This window comes from Aquarana catesbeiana, linkage group LG07 (assembly GCF_042186555.1).
Source record: "Aquarana catesbeiana isolate 2022-GZ linkage group LG07, ASM4218655v1, whole genome shotgun sequence".
Taxonomy (NCBI): domain Eukaryota; kingdom Metazoa; phylum Chordata; class Amphibia; order Anura; family Ranidae; genus Aquarana; species Aquarana catesbeiana.
Window position 1 is genome coordinate 38,967,354 of NC_133330.1, and position 21,977 is coordinate 38,989,330.

General features: G+C 43.6%; 1 protein-coding gene across 1 annotated transcript in view; it reads left to right on the plus strand.

Annotated features, from left to right (window-relative positions):
• LOC141102953 (mitogen-activated protein kinase 14-like) overlaps window positions 1–15,692 on the plus strand; it is a 54,034-nt gene extending 38,342 nt beyond the window's left edge. Inside the window, exons 9-12 of the mRNA XM_073592013.1 lie at window positions 198–277; window positions 1,716–1,794; window positions 6,858–7,031; window positions 15,415–15,692. Coding sequence (XP_073448114.1) covers window positions 198–277; window positions 1,716–1,794; window positions 6,858–7,031; window positions 15,415–15,476 — 395 coding nt within the window. The 3' untranslated portion in view covers window positions 15,477–15,692. The remainder of the gene's footprint in view (window positions 1–197; window positions 278–1,715; window positions 1,795–6,857; window positions 7,032–15,414) is intronic.
• Window positions 15,693–21,977: the final 6,285 nt, after the last annotated feature.

Sequence of the window (21,977 nt, forward strand, 5' to 3'; positions counted from 1 at the left end):
CAGTCCCTTCCAGGAGTGCTGATGTCCTGGGGGACTGAACTCTGTGGCACATCTTGCCAACTAACTCGTACGTCACTACAAGACACAATAGTGTCAAATCATGACCTAAAACCATTATAGTTTTTCTTTAAAATGCGGAAAAAGAGGCTTTTCTCTGTATGTGTTGTGGAATAATTGTTTACTTAATGTACATTCAGATTTTGATGAACTGAACAAAATTATTGAGGTAATAGGAAGTCCCCAACCATCGTTAATCAGCAAGATGGAAAGCAAACATGTAAGTACTTATATGTTCTACAGATCGACGTTGGCTAGGTATGTAGGCTGCCCCTCTGTGGCCATAATTTTGCATCTAGTCTTAAAATGGAGGTGTTTGGGACGATTGGCTGCTGGAGGTGCAAACGCTGCATCCTGGAGGGAGATCACATACTCCCCCTATACCCAGAAGAACCAGGTACTTGTAGTGTTCTATAAAGATCCAAAAAAAGTGCAGTGCATATAAACTAGACAGTGGCCATAAATGATATGTAAATTGCAACAATGCTTAAAGTGAATTACTTAAATTGAACATAGAAAAAACGATAAAGTAAACAAAACAGTGTTGTTTGCACTTTAAATAGTGTCCATAAATGTCCAAAATCACAAACTGTGAGAACATTGATGTAAACCACCAGAGGAATGAAAAAGGTGAACATTGATAAAATAAAAAGGAGAAGAAGAGTCCCACACTCAGTGATGAAGCTGAAAAGTGGCTGTTAGGATAGCTGAGGTGATACCAAATACCAGAGGCTTCCTGAAATGCCAGTGACCCCCTGGTTAGAGTCATCGTAAAGATCAATGTACACTCATTTAAACAGCAGGAACAAGCTCTATGGCAAAGGATGGAATGGTGACACTGGCACAGTTCACTTTGCTAGTACACAGGGACTCCTCCATTACCCGGCTTAGCCCAAAAGGCTTGAGATGGATCATAGAGTATATAAAATAAAAAGGCTCCTCATAGTGCAATACTGTAACGTGATCTGCATTTAAAAAGAGAAAAAATGCACTTACAATTTAGCAGGTAATAAAAGACATGTCATAAAACTGCCGTAGAAGGGAACAGAGTCTTCCTCCAGTAACTAAAATGGCCCATGCCGGCTGCGCATGCGTGGTAACGTGTGTGTGTGGCGCCACCCTACACGTTTCGTCATATATGACATCATCAGGGGAATTTGTTATGTTTTCATAGAAGAACAGAATGGCAGGGGAGAGTGGTGAAGGTTTGTATTAGTGGGTTGGGTTGTCCTTACAAATAAACCTAACACTTTGCCCTGAATGTGACAGATTTTCTTAAACTTAAAGAATCCTGAAAGCTCCTTGCATACTTCCTCCCGAAAATGCTAATTTCCTGGTAGTCTCTGGCTTTAATATTTTATAAGTTGTTGACTTGGAACAGGTACACAGATCGGGAAAGTTAGAGCAAAGGCATATTACTTGTCCTTTTCTGCAAGTGTGGGGGGCAATATGACTGCTGGGCAAGTCACATTTTTATGTGAAGAAATAAGCAATGGCAGCTTCCATTTTTTCTCATTAGAAGTTTCTTTTGACATAGATTTTTTTTTTTAGGCTAATAAAAAAATCAGTTAATATACAGTTTTTGTTTTTTTTAACCAAACATCTTTTAGTACTTGCCAATTCGATTATTATTTGCAACCCTTTATTTCTTTTTACAGGCTCAAGACTATTTAAAAATGCTACCATACAAGCAAAAGAAGAATTTTAAAGAGGTTTTCCCGACAATGAACGCACTAGGTATGAAAACTGCCCAATGAGACAACCCTTTATCCACCCATAATAGCACGAATTAGTAGATCATCTGTGAACTGGGAGTGCCCTGTCTTGATGTTTTCTAAATTCACCTTACTGTAATATTTGGGTATTTGCATAGTTCCTTCCTCTTTTTTTTTTTATATTGTGTCACAGGTGTACCCAGGACCTTGTCAGAAATGTCCATATCCAGCATTATTCCCACAGTCTATTACTTAAAGTGTGTGTATAGCCAAACTTTTCTTTTAGTTTTGGATTGGGTATTGAACCATTAAAATCTGTGCAAGTTCATTTTTGCTGTATTTATCCTGCTATAGAGGTTTCCCTTCACTGCTTGTCCTATGCACCATACAGGAAGTAAGAGGGAAAATTCTCCTAGATCCTAGACAACTGTCATCAGAACAGATGTCCCCACTGGAAGATTTCTCCTCACCTCTTTGTATAGTGACAACTGCAAAAATTAGATAAAAAATTCCAGGATAGTGGTAGCCAGGACAAATCGAGAGGATAAATCTACCCAGTACAGCAAAGACAAAATCCAGCAGGACCAGTCCCTACTCTATCCAAAACTAAAAGAGAAGTTGTGGCTTTACATACATATTAAATGATAACTGTACTTTCATAGAAAGTATAATAATCCCTTTGGCCTACCCAACTAAAGTAACCCCCCCCCCCCATCCTCAGATGCCTACTTACCTAAATCTGAAAGCTGTGGCCCAATGGAATCTGAAGAGCCTTTGACTTAAATCTTCTTTCCACCTGAGCAGTTGAACCCCCATCTTGTGAGATGCCTCAACAGAGGCCTAGCAGTGGTCATCAACCCTGTCCTCAGGGCCCACTAACAGGCCAGCTTTTATGTATTACCTTGGTGAGATGCAGACTAGAATACTGCAATCACTGAGCAGCGAATTATATCACCTGTGATGTATTTCAGTTATCTTGCAAACCTGGCCTGTTAGTGGGCCCTGAGGACAGGGTTGATGACCACTGGCCTATAGAGATTGACCATGCAGATGTGGCCAGAAATAAAAACTTTGACCAGAGGCTCTATAGATTCAGGTGATCCACAGCCAACCAATTCAAGAAGTAAGTATACACTATATTACCAAATGTATTGGGACGCCTGCCTATACACGCACATGAACTTTAATCGCATCCCAGTCTTAGTCCGTAGGGTTCAGTATTGAGTTGGCCCACCCTTTGCAGCTATAACAACTTCAAATCTTCTGGGAAGGCCGTCCACAAGGTTTAGGAGTGTGTCTATGGGAATGTTTGACCATTCTTCCAGAAGCACATTTGTGAGGTCAGGCATTGATGTGCACAAGAAGGCCTGGCTCGCAGTCTCTGTTCTAATTCATCCCAAAGGTGTTCTAGGCCAGGACTCTGTGCACGCCAGTCAAGTTCTTCTACCCCAAACTGGCTCATCCATGTCTTTATGGACCTTTCTTTGTGCACTGGTGCACACTCATGTTGGAACAGGAAGGGGCCACCCCCAAACTGTTCCCACAAAGTTGGGAGCATGAAAATGTCCAAAATGTCTTGGTATGCTGACACCTTAAGAATTCCCTTTACTGGAACTAAGTGGCCAAGTCCAACCCCTGAAAAACAACTCCACACCATAATCACCCTTCCATCAAATGATTTGGACCCATGCACAAAGCAAGGTCCGAAAAGAAATGGATAAGCGAGTTTGGGGTGGAGGAACTTGCCCTGACCTCAACCCGATAGAACACCTTTTGGATGAATTAGAGCGGAGACTGCGAACCAGGCCTTGTCATCCAACATCAGTGCCTGACCACACAAATGCACTTCTGGAAGAATGGTCAAACATTACCATAGACACACTCCTAAACCTTGTGGACAGCCTTCCCAGAAGAGTTGAAGCTGTTATAGCGGCAAAGGGTGGGCCAACTCATTGAACCCTATGGACTAAGACTGGGATGCCATTAAAGATCATGTGCATGTAAATGCAGGTGTCCCAATACTTTTGGTAATATTGTGTACATGGGGGCAGGGCCAGGACAAGGGGTGGACGAGAGGGCCACCTGCCTTGGGCGCAATGGTTTACTGTAGGGATGGGGGTGCAGTTTGGCATCTTTGCCCAGGGCGCTAAATGACCTTGTCCCGGCACTGCACGGGTGTGGTGAGAGGGTAGTTAGTTTAGGGCAGTGATGGAGAACCTTGGCACCCCAGATGTTTTGGAACTACATTTCCCATGATGCTCCACTACACTGCAGAGTTCCAGAGCGTCATGGGAAATGTAGTTCTAAAACATCTGGGGTGCCAAGGTTCGCCATCACTGGTTTAGGGGTTAGGCTTCTCCAACAGTACAATTACCTGTCATGGGAGTCATGGAGGCTGCCATTGCAGCCCCCTGCTTATGAAAGTGCTAGTTACCTGGCTGTCATGGCATCATCTTGTTTCAGTACTTGAATCTAGAGTCACCATTCCAGGACAAGTATGGAAATCAGGTCTTCTGACTTTTCTAATCCTCATACTTGTTCCAGGTCAGTGAACCCGAGGGTCAGTCCCCATATTTCTCTCATGCTATACTAGGGAAGGGATGGAGGTGGTCACATGGCTTACAGATCACAATAAAAAGTCAGTGAAATCTATATGTGGTTTAAAAAAAAAAAAAAATGAAGGCCGAAACCCAGGGGAAGTTTTTTTAAGCCAAAAGTAAATACATTTGTTAGGGAAAGAAGAAAAGTGCCCCAGATAAAGAAAAACGATTATTAAAGTGAACTTGTATTGAAATAACTGTACTGTTGGAATAGGAGTTTCTTCTCCTGCACAACATTGTGCATTATAATCTGATAATGGGGAACTGGAAATCCCATCTGAAATGGATGAAGATAGTGACATCCATTGCAAAATATCTTCTGTGTTCTGCACTTAATACTTTGTACATTGAAAACAATAAACTCAACTCACAAAACTGGCACAACAATATAAGCACACCTCCCAACTTTTTGAGATGGGAACGAGGAACACCTATTAGCAAGAGTATATAGGCATAGGACACACCCCCTGCCACGCCCCCTTAACCGCTTCAGCCCCGGAAGATTTTACCCCCTTCCTGACCAGAGCACTTTTTGCGATTCGGTACTGCGTCGCTTTAACTGAATATTGCGCGGTCGTGCGACGTTACACCGAAACAAAATTGATGTCCTTTTTTTTCCCACAAATAGAGCTTTCTTTTGGTGGTATTTGATCACCTCTGCGGTTTTTATTTTTTTGCGCTATAAACAAAAAAACAGCGACAACTTTGAAAAAAAAGCAATATTTTTTACTTTTTGCTATAACAAATATCCCCCAAAAATATATAAAAAAAACCTTTTTCTTTTCCTCAGTTTAGGCCGATATGTATTCTTCTACATATTTTTGGTAAAAAAACCCGCAATAAGCATATATTGATTGGTTTGCGCAAAAGTTATAGCGTCTACAAAATGGGGGATGGATTTATGGCATTTTTATTTATTTTCTTTTTTTTTATAGTAATGGCGGCGATCTGCGATTTTTATCATGACTGCGACATTATGGCGGACACATCGGACACTTTTGACACTATTTTCGGACCATTGTCATTTATACAGCGATCAGTGCTATAAACATGCACTGATTCCTGTGTAAATGACACTGGCAGGGAAGGAGTTAAAGCGAAGGTTCGCTGAAAAAAATATTAAAAGCCAGCAGCTACAAATACTGCAGCTGCTGACTTTTAATATATGGACACTTACCTGTCCAGGGAGCCCGTGATGTCGGCAGCCGAAGCCAATCCGTCTTTCGGCTCTCGGCTGCTGTTGCCGCCATCCTTGGTAAGGGAATAAGGAGGTGAAGCCGTGGGGCTTCACTTCCTGGCTCCCTACTGCGCATGCGTGAGTCGCGCTGCGCGTCCTCTCAGGTCCCTGCTGTGTTCTGGGACCTGTGTGTCTCCCAGAATACAGCGGGGAAGGACGGGGTAGGCGCCAGAAGTGGCATAGCGCCGCGGTCATCTATGCTAGGAAGTGGGAGCAAATACCTGTATTAGACAGGTATCTGCTCCCTCCTCCCCCCTGAAAGGTGCCAAATGTGACACCGGAGGGGAGGGGGGGGATCCAAAAAGTGGAAGTTCCATTTTTGGGTGAAACTCCACTTTAAACACTAGGGGGCGATCAAGGGGTTAAGTGTGTCCTAGGGAGTGATTCTAACTGTGGGGGGGGGGCGCACTACAACATGACAGCGATCACCGCTCCCGATTACAGGGAGCAGTGATCTCTGTCATGTCACTAGGCAGAATGGGGAAATGCCTTGTTTACATAGGCATCTCCCCGTTCTGCGGCTCCGTGATATGATTGCGGGACACCGGCGGACATCGAGTCCGCGGGACCCGCATGCATGGTCACACTGTACACGGCGGGCGCACCCGCGCCCAATAGACCCACCAATTAAAGGGGACGTACAGGTACGCCCATTTGCCCGCCGCTGCCATTGTGCTGACGTATATCGGCGTGCGGCGATCGGCAAGTGGTTAAAGGAGAATTTAAGTGCTTTTTTTTTACCACTACTATTCCTTTATATTGGCTTTTGATATTTACAAATGCAACCATTTAGAAATTGGATGAAAGGTTTAGCTCTGGGAAACACTTTTTGAAAGTTAAATAGTGCATTTTATATACAACTACATAGATGAGACCAGAATGAGGGACAAATGAGGGGGAAAGAGGGACAGAGGGTCTTTGTTCCAAATTAGGGACAGTCCCTCGAAATCCGGGACAGTTGGAGCTATGATATAAGGATATTGAATTAAAAAAAAAAAAAAAAAGTGATAAATATTTTGAGCGGAGTTCAATGAGATTTGAAAATAACAGTCACATAAAGACACTTATCTTTGAGAAAAGTTTCCTGAATTGAGGCAAAAAGTGCCTTAAAACTGAAATACGTGATCGCACCGTGCAGCTGTGCACAGAATCACCCTTCAAATCAACATGAGTCTCCCGCAGTCAATATTTGAATTGGCATTTACAATCTAGACAGGTAGCTGACGGATTTCCTTCCTGTCTCACCAGAGATTGATTTGCTGGAGAAAATGCTGGAACTGGACCCAGAGAAAAGGTTATCTGCTACCGAATGTCTGGCACATCCGTACCTAGAAGAATACCAGGACTCGGACCCTGACCCGCCTGCGGAGAAATACGACGATTCCTTTGAAAACCTGGACCTTGGTATCGCGGAGTGGAAAAGTAACGTACTCGTGTTTTATTATTAATCTACAAACAAGATCATAGGCGTGCGCACAGGGTGTGCCAGGTGTTCCCCCCTGTTTAGACCACTGATATTTCATCCCTAAAAAAAATGTTACAAAATAAAATACTTTAAAAAGAATAAAAATAAAACTACTGACACTGTCCACTGCCCTACTGACACCATCAGTACATATACACATGCATATGTATTTGAGCTTTGGGGTGCACACCCTAATGCAAGAGGCTGCGCACACCTATGAACAAGATATTCGGGGCACAGCCAGGCTCACACAATAAAAGCCAATGGGGTGGATACATAAAACAAGGCAGAAGGCTAGGGTCGAAGAATGCAGATTAGAGAGAAAGCTCCAGTGGATTACAAATTCCTTTACATATTTAAATACTTAAAATAAATGGAAAGTGAGGAGGAAAAGGAAGAAAGGAAAGAGAAAAATAGAGAGCCGAATGAGGAAATGAAAGAAAAGAGGGAAGAGGAAACAAAGGAATTTAGAATATACAGAAAAATATAAAATAAACTAAAGAATATAATAGAATATAGAATAGAATATAAAATAGAACAGAACATAGAATAGAATATAGAACAGAATAAAATATAGAACAGAATATAAAATAGAATAGAATAGAATGTAAAATAGAATAGAATGTAAAATAGAATAGAACATAGAATGGAATATAGAACAGAATAGAAAATAGAATAGAATAGAACAGAACATAGAATAAAATATAGAACAGAATAGAAAATAGAAAAGAATATAAAATAGAATAGAACATAATATAGAATAGAACACAGAATAGAATAAAAAAAATAGAATATATTATAGAATAGAATATATAATAGAATACAGGAAACAGAATAGAATAAAATAGAGAGTAGAATATAGGAGTAGTATATTAAAAAAATATACACTATATTGCCAAAAGTATTGGGACACCTGCCTTTACACGCACATGAACTTTAATGGCATCCCAGTCTTAGTCTGTAGGGTTCAATATCGGGTTGGTCCACCCTTTGCAGCTATAACAGCTTCAACTTTTCCGGGAAGGCTGTCCTCAAGGTTTAGGATTGTGTCTATGGGAATGTTTGACCATTCTTCCAGAAGCACATTTGTGAGGTCAGGCACTGATGTTGGATGAGAAGGCCTGGCTTGCAGTCTCTGCTCCAATTCATCCCAAAGGTGTTCTATTGGGTTGAGGTCAGGACTCTGTGCAGGCCAGTCAAGGTTCTCCACCCCAAACCCGCTAATCCATGTCTTTATGGACTTTGCTTTGTGCACTGGTGCGCAGTCATGTTGGAACAGGAAGGGGCCACCCCCAAACTGTTCCCACAAAGTTGGGAGCATGAAAAATTGTCCAAAATGTCTTGGTATGCTGACGCCTTAATAGTTCCCATCACTGGAACTAAGGGGCCAAGCCCAACCCCTGAAAGCCAACCTCACACCATAATCCCCCCTCCACCAAATGATTTGGACCAGTGCACAAAGCAAGGTCCATAAAGACATGGATGAGTTTGGGGTAGAGGAACTTGACTGGCCTGCACAGATTCCTGACATCAACCCGATAGAACACCATTGGGAAGAATTAGAGCGAAGACTGTGAGCCAGGCCTTCTCGTCCAACATCAGTGCCTGACCTCACAAATGCACTTCTGGAAGAATGGTCAAACATTCCCATAGACACACTCCTAAACCTTGCGGTTCGCAAAAGGCAGTGTGAACCGCCGGCGGTTCAGGTGCGATGTAGGAACCCGCACTTAATTCGAAGGGTTTCCCGCATCGCACCAGTGTGAACCGAGCCTCAATGTTAACATGTCAATTTAAAAGTCATTTTCAGTATCTTAAAATTTGAGGCTTCGATTAAAATAATACCCAGTAATCATTTTGTGAAGGTTCTTGTTCAGGGACTTTCTGTTATGGGGGACAACCTTCTGTCCTTTTCTCCCAAGTGTCCTCCTGCATTGGTACAAAGAAGGAGCAGAAGATATTGGAGCACCAAAGGAATGATCAGTCAAATGATTAGGGAAGGCCATACAGTAAGACATTTTCTTTCCTTCAACCACACTGACCATATTGATGGAGGAATCCCTCCTCTGCACTGCTGGCAGAATACAATGATCACTGCCGGCAGTGATCCAAAGAAAAAACCCAACAGGCTGGTTGTACTGTAGTCAACTGATATATCGACTTCAGTACAACCAACCTGCCCATTTTCGATCCATCTATGGCCAGCTTAGGTATGGTAAAGATTTTAACACATTCCATTGTCTGGCTGACCCTTAGCTTTCTATTATCTTCTATTAAGCTTTCACCCAATACCCCCCCAATGGTTGGTGGTATTGTGGTCTAAGCATCAGCCTAGTCACTGTATTTATGTCACAAGACTGACTTTTCCTTACATTATGATATTAAAGATTGAGACTTTTCCAATCTGTAAAACTTTTTCGAATCCAGAGGCGCCCTCAACCCAACTACCCTTTGGAAAATGCCAGTTCCCTGGCTGTGTCTGCCCAAAAATAATTTAACTCAGAAACAAGCATTCAGCAAATTAAAAGAAGAACTTCTGAGTTCTATACTTGTTCTAAGTCAGTGACTTGAAGTATTGAAACCAGATCACAAGTATGGCAGACAAGTAGATTATAAGATAATATAAAAACAATGGGGGAATTAAACTTGGCCATGAAATATACACAATAATTATTGTTAGGTGGCAGCAATGCTTAACCCCTTGGCGCTGACAGTACGCATATTTGTGGCCTTTCGGCAGGTGGGTAAGCCGGAGGGGACCAGCAAGCTCCCGATGCATACTTGCGATTGGGTGCTTTCAGATCATTTGATCGCTGTGACAGCCAATCACAGTGGTCACATGACCCGAATGCCCCCCCCCCCCCCCCCCCCCCCCGGCTTTTAGAACTCTTAAAGAGCCCGCCCAGAGGCGATTGGCAGGAAGGGGTTAAGCAGTCCATAACCATGGCTTGAAGGAAAGAAAATGGCTCAATTTCCTCATCAACAATTTCAGTAAAACTTGCTGAATTTCGATCTGTCTATGGCCGGCTTTAAAGAAATACCTAAGCTACTCGCTCATCAGCCCTTTGCTACTTCTTGTGTGGCCCCTAGGGGTCCCTGCAGACAGTAATCACTTTACCTTGCCTAGGTGCTTATTGAGGCCAGCGAGGGAAAGATATTCTGGGTTCTAATGGTTAAACAGTGTATTTTAATTCTTCCCCAGTATCCCTCTTTTTATGTGCTGCCTATGCTTTTTCACTTTTAGTGTTTTTTCCTTCTGATCTTTTACAATGAGCCTACTGAAAGAAATATCAAATGTTGCACAAATCACTTTTAAGGAGTCTGAAGGGAGCACATTGTCGGTGTATTGATTTATAAAAGGGCTGTAAAAACAGTATCTCTAGCAGACTCATATAATGTGTCTCTAGTCTATGACTCCCCAGTTGCCAACAACTCCAACATCACGTCCTCATTCTCTGACCATCATTTGTAGCATGCCCGTAGTCTCTGACCAGCATTTGTAAGTTGCCCGTAGTCTCTGACCATCCTTTGTAACTTGCCTGTAGTCTCTGACCATCCTTTGTGGCATGCCCGTAGTCTCTGACCATCATTTGTAGCATGCCCGTAGTCTCTGACCATCCTTTGTGGCATGCCCGTAGTCTCTGACCATCCTTTGTGGCATGCCCGTAGTCTCTGACCATCATTTGTAGCATGCCCATAGTCTCTGACCATCATTTGTAGCATGCCCGTAATCTCTGACCATCCTTTGTGGCATGCCTGTAGTCTCTGACCATCATTTGTAGCATGCCCATAGTCTCTGACCATCCTTTGTAGCATGCCCGTAGTCTCTGACCATCCTTTGTGGCACGCCCGTAGTCTCTGACCATCATTTGTAGCACGCCCGCAGGCTCTGACCATCATTTGTAGCACGCCCGTAGGCTCTGACCATCATTTGTAGCACGCCCGTAGTCTCTGATCATCATTTGTAGCATGCCCGTAGTCTCTGACCATCCTTTGTGGCATGCCCGTAGTCTCTGACCATCATTTGTAGCATGCCCGTAATCTCTGACCATCCTTTGTGGCATGCCCGTAGTCTCTGACCATCCTTTGTAGCATGTGTATTGATTTATAAAAGGGCTGTAAAAACAGTATCTCTAGCAGACTGATATAATGTGTCTCTAGTCTATGACTCCCCAGTTGCCAACAACTCCAACATCACGTCCTCATTCTCTGACCATCATTTGTAGCATGCCCGTAGTCTCTAACCAGCATCTGTAGCATGCCCGTAGTCTCTGACCAGCATTTGTAAGTTGTCCGTAGTCTCTGACCATCCTTTGTAACTTGCCTGTAGTCTCTGACCATCCTTTGTGGCATGCCCGTAGTCTCTGACCATCCTTTGTGGCATGGCCGTAGTCTCTGACCATCCTTTGTAGCATGCCCGTAGTCTCTGACCATCCTTTGTGGCATGCCCGTAGTCTCTGACCATCCTTTGTGGCAAGCCTGTAGTCTCTGACCATCCTTTTGTAGCATGCCCGTAGTCTCTGACCATCCTTTGTGGCATGCCCGTAGTCTCTGACCATCCTTTGTGGCATGCCAATAGTCTCTGACCATCATTTGTAGCATGCCTGTAATCTCTGACCATCCTTTGTGGCATGCCCGTAGTCTCTGACCATCATTTGTAGCATGCCCATAGTCTCTGACCATCCTTTGTAGCATGTGTATTGATTTATAAAAGGGCTGTAAAAACAGTATCTCTAGCAGACTGATATAATGTGTCTCTAGTCTATGACTCCCCAGTTGCCAACAACTCCAACATCACGTCCTCATTCTCTGACCATCCTTTGTGGCATGCCCGTAGTCTCTGACCATCATTTGTAGCATGCCTGTAATCTCTGACCATCCTTTGTGGCATGCCCGTAGTCTCTGACCATCATTTGTAGCATGCCCATAGTCTCTGACCATCCTTTGTAGCATGTGTATTGATTTATAAAAGGGCTGTAAAAACAGTATCTCTAGCAGACTGATATAATGTGTCTCTAGTCTATGACTCCCCAGTTGCCAACAACTCCAACATCACGTCCTCATTCTCTGACCATCATTTGTAGCATGCCCATAGTCTTTGACCATCCTTTGTACCATGCCCGTAATCTCTGACCATCATTTGTAGCATGCCCGTAGTCTCTGACCATCCTTTTGTAGCATGCCCGTAGCCTCTGACCATCCTTTGTGGCATGCCCGTAGTCTCTGACCATCATTTGTAGCATGCCCATAGTCTCTGACCATCATTTGTAGCACGCCCGTAGTCTCTGACCATCATTTGTAGCATGCCCGTAATCTCTGACCATCATTTGTAGCACACCTGTAGTCTCTGACCATCATTTGTAGCATGCCTGCAGTCTCTGACCATCTCCTGTTACATGTCTGCAAAGTCTGACAGATTTTTGTAGCATTACATTCATAGCATGTTATGTACAGCCATGATGTCAGGTGCCACACTTGAGTCCACTTGCGCGGGAAGGTTGAAAACCACCGATTAGCCCTGGTTCACACTGATGCGACTTTATATGTTTCAGAAAGCATGGAATCACACAACGAATCAAATAACATTGTTTTCTATGGAGGCCATTTACATATATGCAGCCTAAATGCAATGCGGTTTTAACCGCTTAACCACTTCACCCCCGGAAGGATTTGCCCCCTTCCTGACCAGAGCACTTTTTGCGAGTCGGCACTGCGCCGCTTTAACTGACAATTGCGCGCTCGTGCGACGTTGCTCCCAAACAAAATTGACGTCCTTTTTTCCCCACAAATAGAGCTTTCTTTTGGTGGTATTTGATCACCTCTGCGGTTTTTATTTTTTGCGCTATAAACAAAAAAACAGTGACAATATTTTTAACTTTTTGCTATGATAAATATCCCCAAAAAATATATAAAAAAATTTTTTTTCCTTCAGTTTAGGCCGATACGTATTCTTCTACATATTTTTGGTAAGAAAAAAAATCGCAATAAGCGTTTATTGATTGGTTTGCACAAAAGTTATAGCGTCTACAAAATAGGGGATAGTTTTATGGCATTTTTATTAATAATTTTTTTTTACTAGTAATGGCGGCAATCAGCGATTTTTATCGTGACTGTGACATTATGGCAGACAGATCGGACACTTTTGGTGCTATTTTGGGACCATTCACATTTATACAGCGAGCAGTGCGATTAAAAATGCACTGATTACTGTGTAAATGTGACTGGCAGTGAAGGGGTTAACCAGGAGGGGGCTCTGCAGGGGTAAAGTGTGTCCTAGGGAATGATTCTAACTGTGGGGGGTGGGGGGGGGGCTATGTGTGACACGACACTGATCACCGCTCCCGATTACAGGAAGCGGTGATCAGTGTCCTGTCACTAGGCAGAACTGGGAAATGCTTGTTTACATCAGAATTTCCCCGTTCTTCCTCTCTGTGAGACGATTGCGGGTATCCCCATGGACATCGAAACCGTAGGACCCGCGGTTGGACTCACGGAGCTCACGGCGGGCACGCGCGCACGTCTGCTATCCTGACCTCGCGAGATCACGTACAGCTACGTGATTTCGCGCAGCGGAGCCAACCTGCCACAGTAAAACTGCGGCGGCTAGTCCGAAGGCGGTTAAGGACAGCCACACGTACATTTACTGCAGCAGGGCGACCCTTAAACACAAAATTAAGTACCTGCGCAGTCGTGCGACGCTGTACCCAAACAAAATTGACGTCCTTTTTTCCCCACAAATAGAGCTTCCTTTTAGTGGTATTTGATCACCTCTGCGGTTTTTACTTTTTGCGCCATAAACAAAAAAGAGCAACAATTTTGAAAAAAAACCCAGCAATATTTTTTACTGTAATAAATATAAAAAAAAAAAAATGTCTTCATCAGTTTAGGCCTATATGTGTTCTTCTACATATTTTTGGTAAAAAAAAATCGCAATAAGCGTATATAGATTGGTTATAGAGTTAAAAGTTATAGAGTCTACAAAGTAGGGAATAGATTTATGGTATTTTTTTTTTCACTGGTAATGGCAGCAATGAGCGATTTTTAGCGGGACTGCGACATTGCAGCTGACAGATCGGACACTTTTGCCACTTTTTTGGGACCAATGACATTTGTACAGCGATCAGTGCTATAACAATGCACTGAATACTGTATAGTTCTCACTGGCAGAGAAGGGGCTAACACTAGGGGGCAATCAAGGGATTAAATGTGTTCCCTGGGAGGTGTTTATAACTGTGGGGGGGGGGGACTGACTGACTGACTGGAGGAGGAGAGAGATCGCTGTTCCTAATCACTAGGAACAGACGATCACTCTCTACTCCCTTGACAGAACGGGGATCTGTCTGTTTACATTGAGCGATCGCGGCTGCTAGCCACGCACAGCCACTCCCCGGCCATGCAGCGGCGCACGTGTGCGCGTGCACCTGCTATAGCTGTTTAAAGGGCTGATGTACAGCTACGGCGATTTGCAGGAATGAGCCGATTTGCAACAGTATAATGACGGCGGTTGGTTGGCAAGTGGTTAACAACAACAACTTTAACAATACATTCATTGAACTGACTGTGATAAATAATATAGGACTGGCTACTATAGGCACAGTACTCATCATTACTGCCTTGTTAAGTAAATAATTTAATGCTATATTAAATATAGCATTAAAAAAATAAAAACCAATGAATGACACGATCATTGGTTTAGGATGCAGAGACTTAAGCAAAGCACAGAACTGTACAGGGCAGCGGGAGCTGCCAAAGTCTACTTTTCCTATTGTCAAGCTGGCGATTGGTTGGTAGGCGGTCCGAGCAACCAATCACCAGCTTGTTAATAGGAAAAGTAAACTTTGGCAGCTCCCGCCCCCAAACCCCCCTCCCCATCAGAATGACAGGGGGCGGAGGCTGGGAGAAAAATCGGCTCCCCGTTCAACCCCACATATAGCTGGATAAAACAAAAACTGTGTCTGGCTTCATTTCAGGCTGCAAAGCAACAAAATGTGATCATTTTACCCCCTGTATTTCATAGTTTTGCTGTTTGCTTGGGAGTTCAACTTTAAGCTCTGCCAAACAATGAGAATTGTTATTGCTGGTACAGAAATCACTTCTCAAACATTTTTACAAGTTCACTAATCCAAGCATTTTAGTTCAAATACTGAAAATATTTTTTTTTTTTTTTTTTTTTCCAAGAGACACATAGGTAACCAAAAAAAAACATTTTAGCTCTGCCAGTCAGACTAAATATCTAGCAATGTATTTACTTTGTGAAGGGCAATTTTAAATCAGATTTATTTTGTCAGCCGATCTTCCAAGAAGTTTGCAAAATTCCATTTCTCATTTGTGTTTTCACAGGTTTAAGTCACATGGAAGTCATGACATTCGATCCGAAAACCCCGAGCCAACGCGCTACTTAACCACGCTCGTGCAGTTCCTTGTTGTCTGCTAGGCGGCCGCATCATGGAACTTTGAAGAGGATCCAGAACTGAATCAGAGCAAAGAACAGTCTGTTCATCGATGATGGATCCAACTTGCAAATGGAAAGACCTCATTTTTTCGTTACGGACCAAATAGGACTATGAACATAAAAATGAATTGTGTATATTTCTAACATGAATGTGTCTTTTACAACCTGTGGAGCTCCCGTTTTATTGGACATACAAGACTCAGCAAACAAACTTTTATTTCTGTTTTGGATGGTTGTTGGTAGACAGAGACACTTAATACCTTCTTATGACTATGAGGGACTACATCATCGAGAGCTCTGTACCCACCGGCTTCAGCCATTTTAAGGCTTTATTCACACTTGTGCAACTTGTTATGCAACTTTGGACACTAAAGTTGCATGACAACTGTTGAAATATGTGCGACTTAAAGCTGCAGTGACAAGAGCACCACTTTGGTCCAACTTTAATGCGACTTGTGTGCCATAGACTGCAATGTAAACCCTCAAAAATTCCATAAAAGTCGCACCTGAATGTCATACATGCAACAGTTGTCCATTATCATTGGTCAAAGCCAAATCCAAGTCGCACCTCTCCAAAGCTGCACAACTCGCAACTTTGGAGTCCTACAAGTGTGAATGGAGCCTTATGCCCCGTACACGCGATTGGATTTTCCGACAACAAAACCGTGGAATTTGGTTTGTTGGCTCCAACTTGTCTTGTATACACACGGTCACACAAATATCGGCCAACAATTACAAATGTGGGAACGTGGTGACGTATGACGACCCGAGAAAAAGGAAGTGCAATAGCCAGTGCGGCTCCTTCTGCTTGATTCCGAGCATGAGTGAACTTTTGTGTGTCGGACTTGTGTACAGACGATCGGAAATTCCGACAACAAAGTTTTGTTGGCGGAAAAATTTGAGAACCTGCTAGGCAACATTTGTTGGCGGAAAGTCCAACAGCAAATGTTCGAGGGAGCATACACACGGTCGGACTTTCAGCCAACAAGCTCACATCCAACATTTGTTGTCGGAAAATCCGATCGTGTGTACGGGGCATAAGGCTGGGTTCACACATGCTACGGCCAGGGGTTCGGTGTATCCTTGTACACCGTTTCAGGTGCGAATCAGGTCCAACTTCTTGCCTGAATTCGCACCTGATTCGGACGCAAACATGCACAAGACCCTTTCCAAATGCGGACCGTGGCCTCCCCGGAGCGGTGTGAAGCCGCTCCATTGTGAGCCAGGCACACTCTCCTGCCATGCGAATTGGATGCGGGAATACCTCATCCAATTTACATAAGTGTGAATCCAGCCTAAAGGGATCTCTTGTTCATTGTTGAATATTTCCTTTATAATATATTAAAAAAGAAATCCAGGCATAGTATATTTTTACATATTTACATAGGTCCAGCCAGTAGTGTATTTAGGTTTTGTGCTGCCCTAGGCCTGACTAAACTCGTGTATCCCCTAATTTAAATATGACCCACCCCTTCCTGTTTAAGACCTGCCCTGAAATTTTCAAGTGGGGACACTAGTTCTGAGGGCCTGGGGGGGGGGCAAGGGACTCCCTTAATTTGCATAGATTTCCTCTCACTTCCTGTTTGGCTATGGGGCAGGAAGTGAAGGGAAATCTCTGCAATGGGACAGGGATGGTAAAAAATAAACTGACAGGGGCTATAACCCTCCTTTACTCTATCCAAAATGGAAAAAAAAGTGTTGCCTATAGTTCTACTTTAGGCATACATTTCTGATAATTTTATGGAGAGAACTAAGAAGATATAACCATGCTAACGGTGCAGCAGAAAACATATAGCACAGTGAGGAAGGTTTGTGGACCAGGATGATGAGAGTCAACATTAGAAGCGGCGCCCCCCCCCCCCCCCCACAGTTGCGGAATGCCGGCCGCCTGCATACCGGAAGCAGTGCGGACACTTTACAGGGGGGCATTAGACTAATTTGCCTCTCAGACCAGTCTGCCTCATAAGACTGGCGCTACACTAACAATGTATCGCAAGCCGGCAGAGACTCTTTCCGTGCTGCCCCCCCCTGCAAAGTGCTGCCCTAGGCTTGGGCCTTGTCGGCCTAAGCCAGGATACAGCATTGGGTCCAGCAATATAACTATGACTGAACGAGGTGGAGAGGCTTGGCAGTGATGTCACACTCTCCACCTTGCCCAATCAGAGAATGCTTTGCAATCATTAAGAAAATGCAAAGGATTATCTGAATGGCGCCCATGCCAAGTGGCCAACCTCCTGTGTTCGCAATGCATCAGACCGGCTGCACAGATCACAGCAACAGTGTCTACTTCAGTGATTTCCATCTTTAAGGGGCATCAGCGAAGTATGCTCTATACATACTGTAGTTACATTGGTCCAAGCAGGCCCAGTGTATCTATATAAAACTATACCATGCCTGGAATTCATGTTTAAGAGAAATTCAACAATGGCACTAAGGCTCCTCTTTCTGCAGCAGGAGAAGTGAGATCCTGCTGCAGGTAGGGGGGACACAGAGCTGTCATCAGAAATTGTGAGGGTCCCCTATGCCTTTTCTATTGGGGTCCCTGTAGACGCTCGTCACAAAACATTCCCTTTCAGTCTAGCAGGGAAATTGCCTCTTATAGTCTTTGGTTGTCTAATGGGGTACTCCTGAAAAAAAAAAAAAATCACCATTACTTTGTCCTGGAGTCCTAAGCAGCTCTTTCCTCACATAGTGATAGCGTACACCAGAGCATGCCATCACTAAAGAAAAGATGACAGCTACTCCCAGTTACAGAGGACTGCAATTTTCTCAATGAATGTAAAGCGTCTGATTGGACAAAGTTGAGTCAGGGTGGTGACATCACGTTTTTTTCACCTTGCTCAATCAGAGAATGTTTTGCACTCAATGAAATAAAATGCAAGGTTGTTCTCTGAATAACATTCGTGATGAGCGGTCTATCCCCTGTGTTTACTATGCATCAGGGTACAGAACCTGGAAGACAACAAGGATCACTGTAGTGGCTTCATCTCTTACGGTGATTCTCTGCTTCCACAGGGATTGGTCAGGCATGGAATATGTATACTTCTATTGGTCAAAGTTGGACCAATGCAACTATGCAAAAAAAAAAAAAAAAACATGCCTGGTTCAGCAGTCACACAAATACACATTTTTTCTGTGTAATAATCTTTACATATTTAACGAAAACATCTGCTACAGTTTATGAAATTATAGAAAGGAAGGACCCCCACTATGCCAGCATCCAATGAATATATGTAAGAATTGAGAGTTTGAAAATTCTCCCAAAGAAAGGCTGACTTTGTGGGCAAAAAAAATGTGGGAAATTACTGCGCTAAACCAAAATATGTGAGAAAGCTGCTAACACTCAAACCAACAAAGTCCAAACAGAATAAAGAAATACAGTGTAGCGCTAAAAAATATTATAACAATAATAAACTGAATAATATATGTGCATAACATATAAACCAATATAGTAATAAAGCAAATATCCAAAGTTCGCTGTAGTGAACTAATGGAATAAAAAAAGTTCAAAAAGAAGTGTCCATCTATTACATAATAGTGAATCTTCAAATGAAAATAGTGCAGAAAATGTAAAAAACTGGCTGTGAAACTGTAGCTATGAAGAAATCCTCTGACAGAGAAGTATAGATGGGTACTCTTACCGGATACGTTGGACCCACTTACCAACGGTAGTGGGTCATTCAAGCTTATGTGGGCCGAATGCCTCACGGTTTAGGTTTGGCAGGAGGGAGATCACTCCAAACAGGATAAATCCACTCCTAGACAGTGATGGTCCAAGCGAGGTTCTTGAATTCTTATGGTTCTCCAATGCATGGAAACCACCTCAACCTCTTTATTGACTTTTGGGCATACCACGAGGCAGTATTTATATAAAAAATATTGTTTTATTACAAAATAGATTAAAATAACATACAACACCCTATTACTTGACAGGGTCAACAGATATCCAAAAAAGCAGACATAGAGGTTTGGATCCTTTTGTTGAGATAAATGTAAAATCTGTAATAATTACGAGATAGATATGTATATGTATCAAAAGGTATGATCCAACAACTCCTCCATGCTTGCTTGTCAACGTGTTTCGCAATTTAATAGCTTCCTCAGGACATACTGGGTAGGTGCTGACAGGCCTTGAAACCAAGTATTGGGGAACACCACACAACACACAATACGAAGCAGATTAATCTTGCCAGGGATCAGCTTCCAGATATTAAAGATCTTGTCAACGTGTTTCACAATTTAATAGCTTCCTCAGGACATACTGGGTAGGTGCTGACAGGCCTTGAAACCAAGTATTGGGGAACACCACACAACACACAATACGAAGCAGATTAATCTTGCCAGGGATCAGCTTCCAGATATTAAAGATATTCAACGTATATATATAACGTCCACACGAAGAGGAGGGAAAAGAAGGTCCAACCTCCACTGAGACCAAGGTCACTGAGTTCTAGTGGGAGTACACTAATATAGATCAATTGAAGTACAAAGTGGAGAGATAAAGGGCCACAAATTCAGCCACTAATGGTGAGAATTAAATATTGAGGGATAATGTATATATCGCTCAAAAGTATCACTTGTTTCATGTGTTTGCCAATTGAAAATAGTACGCCTAAAAATAGGAGAACCTTACACAAAATGTATAGAATATTCCTCATTAGGGGGCTTGCTAGTAGCAATCCAGCAATCCGCTTCACAGCAGCACTCAGCCTAGAAGAGGAGGGGGCAGGATTGGAAGTTAATTAAGTTTGTTGCATGCAGAGGGCCATGGATGCAGACGCTGCCCCCAGTTTGACAGCCGTACGGGTGCGTGCTGCAGAATGCAGAGTGTGCTCAGGTACACGCACCCTCAACTGCATAGCTGTCAAAAAAATGTGACCAGCGGCTCTGTCCTTACATCCTCTGTATCCCAATAGTCATCAATGAAACCGCCTGCATGCACATGTATGGAATGCCTGTGCAGGTATAGACGGACCATTGCACAGGTGTACGGAGAGGTATGTCTGTGTTAATGAGGTCTCAAATGCAAATAGTGTACCTGAATTTGACTTGATATCACCCTCCAGCAATCCACTTCACAGCAGCACTCAGCCTAGAAGAGGAAGGGGTAGGACTTGAGGCTAATCAAGTTTGTTGCATGCAGAGCAGTGGGATGCCCTAATCAGTCTGCTGCTTCTCTTTCAGTGTTCAGCCAGTGGTGGTGCAGCAGGGCACCAGTGTAAGCCCTTGCACATTGGGGTATCGAGCTGCATCCTGGGGAGGCAGGGGGCAGTGTCCATCCCCATGGCCTTGCGCCTGTAATATAGTCTATGACAGTCAGAGGCTGCACGGAGCTGAACGCTGTACCAGGACTCTGTGCGGGCCAGTCAAGTTCCTCCACCCCAAACTCGCTCATCCATGTGTTTATGGACCTTGCTTTGTGCACTGGTCCAAATCATTTGGTGGAGGGGGGGGATATGGTGTGGAGTTTTCAGGGGTTGGGCTTGGCCCCTTAGTTCCAGTGAAGGTAACTCTTAAGGCGTCAGCATACCAAGACATTTTGGTCAATTTCACGCTCCCAACTTTGTGGGAACCGTATGGGGTTGGCCCCTTCCTGTTCCAACATGACTGCACACCAGTGCACAAAGCAAGGTCCATAAAGACATATATGAGCGAGTTTGGGGTGGAGGAACTTGACTGGCCTGCACAGAGTCCTGACCTCAACCCGATAGAACACCTTTGGGATGAATTAGAGCTGAGACTGCAAGCCAGACCTTCTTATCCAGCATCAGTGCCTGACCTCACAAATGCACTTCTGGAAGAATGGTCAAACATTCCCATAGACACACTCCTAAAGTTATGGACAGACTTCCTGGAAGAGTTGAAGCTGTTATAGCTGCAAAGGGTGGGCCAACTCAATATTGAACCCTACGGACTAAGACCGGGATGCCATTAAAGTTCATGTGCGTGTAAAGGCAAGCGTCCCAATACTTTTGACAATATAGAGTATGTATTTTATTTTTGCATTTAGCTCCTTGCCTGGAGTTCAGCTTTCTTCAGCTTGAGAAAGAGGCAGGTGCCTCGAAATGTTGCCATAGAGACCAAGCTTAGCTTCTGTGAATCCGGAGACACCTTCCTGAGCAACATCATACAATGGGACATTTACTTCTGGTGATGTCACTTCCGATCTGCCATGGTTGGAGCAGACCAGCGGCTCTGTGTCCTCTGCCTTTTTTGAGCAGAGGGGATTCCCACCCATACCATCGCCAGCCAACTTACCACTCTATGCAGCCCCACCCCCCATGTGCCTTATCTTGATCCCCCTGGTGGCCACAGGTGGTATGGGTCTCAGCTACACCTGGAACAGTTTATTGCAGATAGAGCAGCTGGCTAATCCTTTCATGTAAGTGATTTTATCTCATTGATGGATTTCCATGCATCAGCACTGTTCACATCTGGACATTGAACAAAA